Raw genomic sequence first — 9781 nt, 5'->3', positions numbered from 1 at the left:
AGGTTTTATTCATTGCTTTTCAAGCGAATACTTAGATTTTATAAGGAAAAGCAATTGCTGCAATTTTATTCATTAGGCTAATTGTTCCGGGGTACAATTTTCTGGGTGCTGTTGTATATGTTGTTGGGTCTGACTCATTATTTCCTTTACTCTTTCTTGCACTTTTATATTACTTTTCTATTATTAGGTTCTAAAATACTGCCATTTGTCCAACTACACCAGCAATGTCCAATTACACCCCAGTTGACGGTATTGAGTAATTAATTTCATTTTAATGTTGAGTATTGGGTATCCATTTAAATTGCTGAAGCCTCATATATTAACTTTTTGATTTTTAAAGTTATTAAGTTGCATGCATCACTAACGCGCGTGTAGAAAAACAAATGTCATACTAAAAAGGAAATACTTGTCTCTGGAAATACAATATACATTGGTTGAGCACCCTTTTGATATTACATACCTTATTGGGTTCCTCCCACCTGCCAGTTCCGCCAACCTTAACGTCACACCCGCCAGAAGTCGCGCAGTGGCGAGTGGCAGTTGGCAGCGCGTCGGCCGTCGTATGTCGAATCGAAAACTCGAAATGTCGATTGATTTCAACCAACAGTATTTATATGTGTGGTGTTGTGAATTTCCCAAATTTAGGGCGTGAATTAAATTAAACACAAAAATCATTTAAAAAGTAAAAGTTGCCACAATAAAGCTGCAGCGTTTCCCATGTTCTCTCCCTTTTCCGTGTTTTATTTTTCCTTCTCAGTTTTAAATGTGTTATAAATAAGTGTGCCATGTACCCCACCACTAATAATGATATTCAACTGTTTTGATGCTGTCAAAGTGTTAGGTTATGGTAGTGATTCGTGGGGCCCCAAATAAAAAGACGCGGCGTTGCAGCAGTTTGAGGTAGAGATGAGCACTTGGGCCGCCAGAATGCATCGGCGCGCCGCCACTTTTAGTAATGTGGTCACTTCCTGTGGCCACCCTTCAGGCCCTTATCCTCGCAGGTTGGAGAAAGTCAAGTTTGGGGTCCCACTCGAGGAGGTGTGCAAAAATGATATTCCTGGACCATTGTTGGTAAGCTTGAGACTTTAACAAATGTTTGTTTGTACAGTTTGATGTTTGTGGCATGACCATTAGTTACTAGTTATTTTTTTAATTTTACCTACAAATGTTGCAAAGTATCTTAAAAAATCAAACAACATTATAGGCTTAATAATTATGGCTTTAGAGGTGTGGCATTGCAATGGCTGGAATCCTATCTGTCTAATCATACCCAAAGAGTTACAGTATAGCTTAGGGTTCAGTGTTATAAGAATTTCTGTTGTGAGTTTCAGTGTTATAGGAACACTATTACTTTTGCTCTATGTAAATGATTTGGGTTCATTAAAACTGCAGGGCAAAGTGGTTCAGTTTGCTGATGATACCACCATTTTATGGAATCATAGAGATTCTGATAATGTTAGACCCAGGTTTTTAAGGATCTTAAGAGTTTATCGGAGTAGTGTGCTGCAAACAGACTTTTATTTAATGTGGGCAAAACCTTTATTATGGGATTGAAGTGTGACGTTCAGGGCCTTATGTTTAGTGAAAACTCCCCCTTGCAATACAAAGAAAGCTGTAAGTTCCTTGGTATTGATGGTCGCCTTTGGTTCGAAGATCATATCCTAAATCTTGCATCAAAATTATCCTCTGGATGCTTTGGAGTAAGAATGGCGGGGCATGAGCTCGGAGGGGTAGTTGCACATTCAGTGTATTTTTCTCTTATTGAGTCCCATCTTGGTTATGGCTTGCCTTTTTGGGGTTTAAGCAACAAGGGATTATTAAATATAATTTTTGTGATTCAAAAAAAGGCAGTTAGATACCTATGTTCCGCTGGGTTAAGAGATTCTTATAAACCTCTCTTTATATCTCAAAAATTCCTAACTCTTTCTTTTCTCTTTTTATCTTAGAAACAGCTACTCTTATTCATAAATGTCCTAAACCTCCCTCTAACACTGGTCATATGACTCTCCAGGTTAAAGATTTTCCCTTACCAATCCCTACATCCTCCCTCACCAATAACTCACTTATATACCTTAGCAAAAAAATTTACAACCATGTTCCTCTATGTATCAGACAAATTCTAGAAGTTAAGAAATTCAAAAAGAAATTAAAATCACTTTTATTATCCAGGGCATATTATAGCCTTGACAATTTTTTTAATGATACCTTTTGACCTGTGCTCTGACATCATTTTAGTGTTTAAGTTTTGTTTCCTATTAAATATTTTAATTTACTTCTTCTAAATTCTGTTTTATTGACAGCTTTACTTATTTTTTAATCAAATTTATCAAAAAGATGCTTTTTTTAAATTTTCTTAATCTGTTTTGTTATAATTAATTTTAGTAATGTGTGTAACTTTTATGGTAAAATGTTTTAGATGTTATGTTTGTTTGAAATTTGAAATTTAAAGTGAATTTGGAATTTTTTAGTTTTTAGGATGTTTATACAGAAGATTTTGTTTTGTCTTAGGTGATATAGAACATTTTCTTTCTTTCTTTCTTTCTATAAATTAGGTAAATAGATATTTCTCTTTATTGACCTCATATGGCATGCAACAATTTGTTTGACTAAACGAACATACTCATTTGAATCTTTACTTACTTTCTGTATAATAGCATGGGGAGGGAACTACAGAAGTATCTTGTAACCCTTATACATAGTTCAGAATTACATATTAAAAGTTATATTTAAAAAAAAATAAAATGTACCACACAGAACTATAATGAGGATATATGTGATGTGGATTGTCTCTTTATACATGTGTGCTCTTTTGTACACAGTATCAACATAGCTAAAAGCATAAGCCATTCACAAATTATCAGAAATAGTGTAAATAATTATCTCTTGCTCCAAGCATTAGGAGAAATAATTTGCTTTTGACTTAAAAGTGTATTGACTATTGGAGTCCAAACTATTATAAATTATTAACAAAATTAATAAAGAGTGGATAAATATTTTTACATGATCTCAATATTAATAAATTTAAATCTTGTATCTATCTGTATAAATGTAAAATGTATAATAATTTCTTAATGTTAATTATTTCTTGTGACTTCAGTTTATAAGTTTACTTAATTTTTGCCTTTTGTTGGATATAGGTCAGGACTCTAATAGAGTCCCGAGGATGGTCTCATAGAGATCGAAATGTTGAGAAAATATATAATTGATCATCTGAAGTAGTTTTTTTTTACCTTTATCCAGAAACAAAAATTATGTGAACTTTGTTTCTTGAATCTTTGTTTCTTGTTGATTTATTTATATAGGCTTTTTTTTAATACAATAAACTGGGTATACCTTTTGAGGCTAAGGAATAATTAATTTTTTATGCTTAATGCCTGCATCTTAGGTACTATGCAGTTTCAAACATGTCTTTATATTAGTCTAAATTTTGAAGGAATTTTGGGCATGCATTTTTCAAATACATTGCAAATCTTGTAGAAGCAATAAATTTAAAAAATACAAAAGTGACATTGTAAAAAGTACCTGTTTTTGTTGTTTTTGATAGGCTACTTACTATTTTACATACTCTATTTACCTATCCCAAATTATGATCAAATATTAATGTTATTTATTCACAAATGAAAAAATCTTCAGCTACTTTCTTCTTCAGATAGGAAATATGTGTTGCAATACTAATGTACTAATGCTTTATGCTTTAAAAGAGTGTTTTAATGATGACCATCTTACTAGCTATTTACTTGTCTATTTACCTTTTAGTATTTTATCAAATAAATGAGCAAGGTGAATGTTTTTGTATTCTGTAGTAAGTATTAATCTGAGAACCTACTTTTATATATCTTATTAGCTTGTAGGTTTTAAACCTCTTTTAAGGGTTTTTTTTGTTACTTTATAACAATAAGATATTAGATGTCAAGCTATTTATATAAAAGTAATTCCAACTTAACCCAATCCAACCCAACTATAAAAGAATCGAATTTCCAAAAATCGATGTAGGAAGGTCTTCACTTTAGTGTTAAAACTAAACTGTATATTAAACAGTGTTAGAGTCAGTTCCAGCTCACAGGGATATCCATGACTACTTTTAACATGTTAAAAGTGTCATTGGTGTCTAATTTAAGATTTAATGTGTGAAAACATGTAAAATACAGTCTGGAATCAGAAAAGATGCTAAACTAAACCTTTAGCTATTTTTAATTCAATTCAGTAGGTATGTTAAATAATACCTAATACAATAAATTCTACCTCAGGCACTTAAGGTCTCAATATGTAGCAAATCTGAAAGCTTACTTCAAATTCAAAACAAATTTATTCATCATGAAGGTAAATAAATAATCATATACAAAATTGTAGCATAATAATATATATGTGTTGTACAACTTATCAAATAAATGATAAATAGGACCATGCCTCGATTATAGAGAACCATTTACACAGGTTCATCATAAGATAGAACCTGTGTGGCATAGCCCTTCAAAAACCTTAAAAGTAAAAAAAAAGATTTTCTTGATTAATCGAGACATGCATGTGTTGAGTATCATACTTAAGTATTTAAGTAAGGCGAAGCAGGCGGGGGTTCTGGATATGCAGGAACAGTAAATTAATTAATTTTTATAACAATAATAACTAGACGGCAATAGAAAATCGAGCAGCTCAGCTATTTATTTGGAATATATTTTTTAAATGCAGTAAACAGAAGACTTTTGCAATTAGCCGGAAGTCTATTCCAAAGTTGAGAGGCAACAAAAACAAAAGATTTTTGAAAATTTGCTGTTCTATATTGTGGTATGCTAAATAAATTTATAAATCTAGTGTTATGCTCATGAAGAAAATTTGTAAAATTGTTAGCTAAATATAATGGCTCCCTAGTTTTTATAACTTTATTTTTTTTGAAAGAATACATGTGATATTTTCTACTATATTTAGAATTAAGTTATTGTTTAAATAAGGAAAAATGTGACTTCTAAATGGAATTTTGTAAGAAAAACGCATACTACAATTCTGAAGTTTTTGTATTGAGTAAGTGGAGTCTTGAGTCAATGAATCCGAATATACCACATCACAATAATCAAATAAGGATAAAACAAATGTGTTACATAAAAAATATTTAGTTTTAGGAGGTAAATGATTTTTTAAGCCGTAAAGTTTTCTTAAGCGCATGTATGCAATTTTGATTTATATGTGTTTGAAATGAAATACCACTATCAAGGTATACTCCTAAGTTTTTGACCTCTCGTACTACTGGTATCTGCTCTTTACAAATCTTTGCATTTAACGTTGTTGCAGCATTAAGGCCGTTCTTTCCACCACCCAGAAAAATTACACATGAGTTAGACGAATTTAATTTCAAATTATGGTCGCAGGAAAAGTTATCTATAATTTCTAAATCCTTATTAAATTGTTCTTCTATTATGGGTAGAGTTTCACGTGAAAATGAAGTATACAGCTGGGAATCGTCAGCATATTGTTGTAACATTGAGTAATTCATGCAGGATTTCATATCTGCAACATACAATGAAAAAAGCAATGGCCCCAAAATAGAACCCTGGGGAACACCGGTAGATACAGGATAATAACTTGATTTTTTAGTTGTAGAAACCTTGTTTATTACTACGCAAAATTAAATGTTTTTATAAATACTATTAGCTATTACAATCTGAATGAAATGCATGTTCAAAACATGAACAAACAGAATTGGATTTGAGTATATTGAAACCATATATTTTTTTTTATTAATAGGTGAAGCTATATAACTTGGATAATGAACCTTTTTTTCAATTTGAATTCAAAAAAGTCATTTGTGAAATGTCCCAGGAGAGACCACATTTTTTTTAACTTTCTTCTGCAATTACTGAGTTAACTGATTTAGTCCTAATTAAGTTATTGGTATCAATAATACCAGAGTCCATGACCTCGGCTTGGTTCATGGTTCATCAATATTAAAGAATATTCTAGAGTCTGGTAAATATCCAGTGTGCCTGTTTTTGAGTATACCTCTTAAATAAAATTCAAAAAGTCAAGTAATGTATTCAATTCAAATAAAGTGTAAAAAAATTCATTTGTTACATTGATTATATGTTATTTTGCTTTATGTGGATGTTTTTATTGTGAATTGTGAGGCCATATTACATTTCATTGAGTTCAGGTAATTTTGGCATTATTACCTGAACTTTCATTGTATTCCCAACTGTCCAGGCGGTGCTATATTTTCGAAAAATTCTAAGGCTTATCGATATTCATCAGTTGCATCCATTTTTTATTCATGGTTTTTACTTTACAAGTTTTATTTGGACATAGCAGAATTATTGCTTTCTAATATAATGTCACTACCAACACACTTTTTACAACATATTATTTTGAAATTATTACTTTTCTTTTCACAGTTACAAAGTTTATTTATGGTATAGTTTTTGAGGTTAAAGTAAGACTTTTCTTTATTACATCAGATGGTTGAATTTTTGTTTTATTAAATTTTTTTTTCATTAAATATAACAAAAAAACAGGCTACAGTCTCCAAAGGAAGATTTTCTTCATTTATTTATGAAGTTCCTAATATTCCTTCTTCAGTTGAACACATTAAAAAGCCATTAAGACAAGTTTTTAAAATTCACAGTATTTTTTTTTTAGCAAAACACTTTTTAAAAACCGTGGATATTTTTATTTAATTAGATCTTTAAACTTAACGAGTATAATCAATGAACATTTATTTTCTAAAATATTCATCCTGTCTTATCATACACACGCAATTAAGAAAAGTAGTTTACAATGTTTGCAGATTATATCTCATCTTTTATTGTTTCCAGTCATAAAGATACAGTTTTGAAATAAAATAAATAATTACAAAACCTTCAAAAGTATTTTAAACTCTGCACATGATATACATTTACCACATTTATAATTTAAATCAAAAAGGAAATTCGACCCAAGCAATTCCATGTTACATAGTAATTTAATAATTATAATAAATTAATATAAAAGGATTTGTCGTAATAGTTGCGTGAGCGTGCGGCACACCAACCTGGTTTAAGCAAGATATATTTAAAATATTTTTTTCATGGTTGGGCAGTAGTACATGGTGCAATAAATGGACGCCAGCAGGTGGTCACGCTATATGCGCCGTTTATTGCGTTTTAAATGGTTCCTTTGGCACTTGGGAAATAATTAGAAATGTTGTACTAATACGGGTTAATGCACATAAAATTATGCAGTTAATTGCATAAAATAATAAAAAAATAAGGTAATGTTATATTGTTGAAAAGTTTAATAATTAAGTTAGACTCTATGTTCAGATGTAAATTTTCATAATTCAGATTTAAAGAGGCTTTATGTACATAAATCCAAGCTGGTGGAGTAAAAAACAAATTTTTTGTAATCTGTGATCTTGACTAATGTTATGAACTAATAGCAATTTATTGTATTAAAGGTATTTTTGTTTAAATGACACAAGAGATAATTTGGACTACACACATAATACATACCTACTATAGGCTAAGAGTAAAAATACTGAAATAAATCAATTCCAGTTGAATTTTTGAGAACAGGTTTACTTAAAACAGAGTTTACACAAGTAGGCACTCGGCTTGTACTTTGTCAGTCTCTTGTAATATTGAGGAGAGTTTAAACTTGTAGACATAGTACATATGTGTTTGTGAGATAGAGTTTTACATTTTTATAACTTTCTAAAATGCCCTATGCTGTTTAATTCTGAGAGTTTGTATTGATACTTTAGAAGGGACAATCTCTGGGACATGCTTATTTTTCTGCATCATTCAAAAGCAGATGAAATTCAGTTTGTCATGTTATATCAAGTTTATTTTATGTAAGCTAATATTGTATCACTCAGAGAAGTAGTTCTGATTATGCTGGTACAACTGGTAATAAGTGTTTGATACTGGCAAAAAATGGGAAGTGAAGAGGAGAGGAAAAAAGGTGGGAGTTTTCTAAGATTTCTCTTGCTATGATATATTTATAGAAAAAATTAAGTTCAATAGAAAAATAACACTTCTCTTCAGTATTCTTAATGACTTACTGTTTTCTGTGCTAACATTTGCATTTATCCACTCTTAGTTTAAGTCTAATCCCCATATCCTATGGTGCTCCTTTTTATCAATGAAATGCTAGAATAGCATAGAATAGAATGGTGAATCTGGTGACCTTTCCCTAAGGTAATCATAATCATCATTACCTCATAATGATTTTACTGATGTGTAGTCCTTAGTTTTGTTTTTAATTTCATTGTTTTATTGTATATAGGAAGGTATGTTGACTTTGTATTGAACTTGATGTACATGCTTAGTTTTCTATTCTTATATTCTCTGATGTGTAAAAACGCATTTGGTCTATATCATTAATTACGCGTCAAGATGTTTTTTTTGCATGAAAAGAGCGCCACAGACGAAAAAAGGTAAGAGGTTTTTTGTCACAAATTAAACGAAACCATTTTTTTCTTCAAAAAGATTGAGATCATTACCCTTATGCGCGCCAATGGTGAAAATAAACTTCCATTTGCATACCAAAAATGCGCGATAACTACCTCTTAAAACCATCCAAATTTCATTTGCATATCTCGACCGGTTTCAGAGCAATAAATAAATCTTCAATTTTTAAGGAAAAATTTTTAAGACCCCATATCTCGGAAAACGAAGCATTTGCGGACATACGTTTATATAGCAAACTGTCATTATTTTTCCATGCAGAACCACCCCCTGAAGTTTGTCGCACATATTTTCTAACACCCTATATAAAAGTAATAAAGAGGCTTTAAGATTTAAGAACGATGGCTTAAGACCAAAAAAATCAGATTTACAGAAACAGTTTTTATAACAGTATCAACATTTTCTTTTTCAATGATTTCTAGGTTCTCATCCTTAAGTTAAACAAAGAAGCCCCTTATAGAAAAGACGTGTTCAGGGCACCGGGGCACCAAGGCGCCATGAAAAAGCTCATTCATTTTCTGCAAACGGGCCGGTTGGTCAATATGGATAATTTTAGCGTCTACACCATCGCCAGTGTGTTGAAAAAGTTTCTCAGGAAAGTACCAGGCGGCATTTTTGGACGCGATGTCGAGATGAAGTTTTTTGAAGTGATCGAGATACAGGATGTACAGGTGCAGAGAGATGAGATCTATAGGTGAGCCTCTAATCTGTTTCATTACATTTTGCATAATTTAGTTCCATTTCCAAACATAATAACTTAACATAAATTACGATTAAAATAATACAGACCTGAAATTAAAAAAAAAAATTCGGATTATATAGATAATAAATGAATGTACGTACAGGGTTGTTCTTTATATTTAGACAGAGTCTAGATCGGTTATTATACGGAATGGAAAATTTTTTTAAATATAAAACTTCTAGAGTTTACCTTAAATCGCCAAGAAAAGTGCTAAAATATAATACAGGGATATCATAAAGTTAATAAAAAATACAAAGTTTGTATTTTTTACATGAAACAACTTGTATATTTGTGTATTAAATAAAAGACCTTTTTCTTTTGATTTCAAAAATATATGATATGTTCACGTTTGGTTTAGCTGTTCTATCCAAATATTTACATAAAACAAAATAACAAAAAATATTGGTTTAAATAAATCCCCGTTCTTATGACGTTAATCGTTGATAATAAAGTAAATAAAGTTAATAATAATATCGTTTATTTTCTCAGTACAAAAAAGAAAAAATACAACAACTTTTGTAGCCTGAAAATCTTAGTCAAAATATTTATTGAGAGAGTAGAAGCTTTTCTTGACCAGGAAAGTATTGAGTCTTTTCTTAAAAATAAA

General features: G+C 30.7%; 1 protein-coding gene across 1 annotated transcript in view; it reads left to right on the top strand.

Moving 5' to 3' along the window:
* Positions 1–557: 557 nt before the first annotated feature.
* The window catches only part of LOC126738962 (uncharacterized), a 42635-nt gene continuing 33411 nt past the window's right edge, over positions 558–9781 (top strand). The window contains exons 1-2 of the mRNA XM_050444459.1: positions 558–1071; positions 8855–9126. Of these exons, the coding sequence (XP_050300416.1) occupies positions 907–1071; positions 8855–9126 (437 nt within the window). The 5' untranslated portion in view covers positions 558–906. The remainder of the gene's footprint in view (positions 1072–8854; positions 9127–9781) is intronic.

Source organism: Anthonomus grandis, chromosome 7 (genome assembly GCF_022605725.1).
Source record: "Anthonomus grandis grandis chromosome 7, icAntGran1.3, whole genome shotgun sequence".
NCBI classification, from domain to species: Eukaryota; Metazoa; Arthropoda; class Insecta; order Coleoptera; family Curculionidae; genus Anthonomus; species Anthonomus grandis.
Note: the sequence above shows the minus strand (reverse complement) of the source record. Positions and strands in the feature narration are given on the sequence as shown.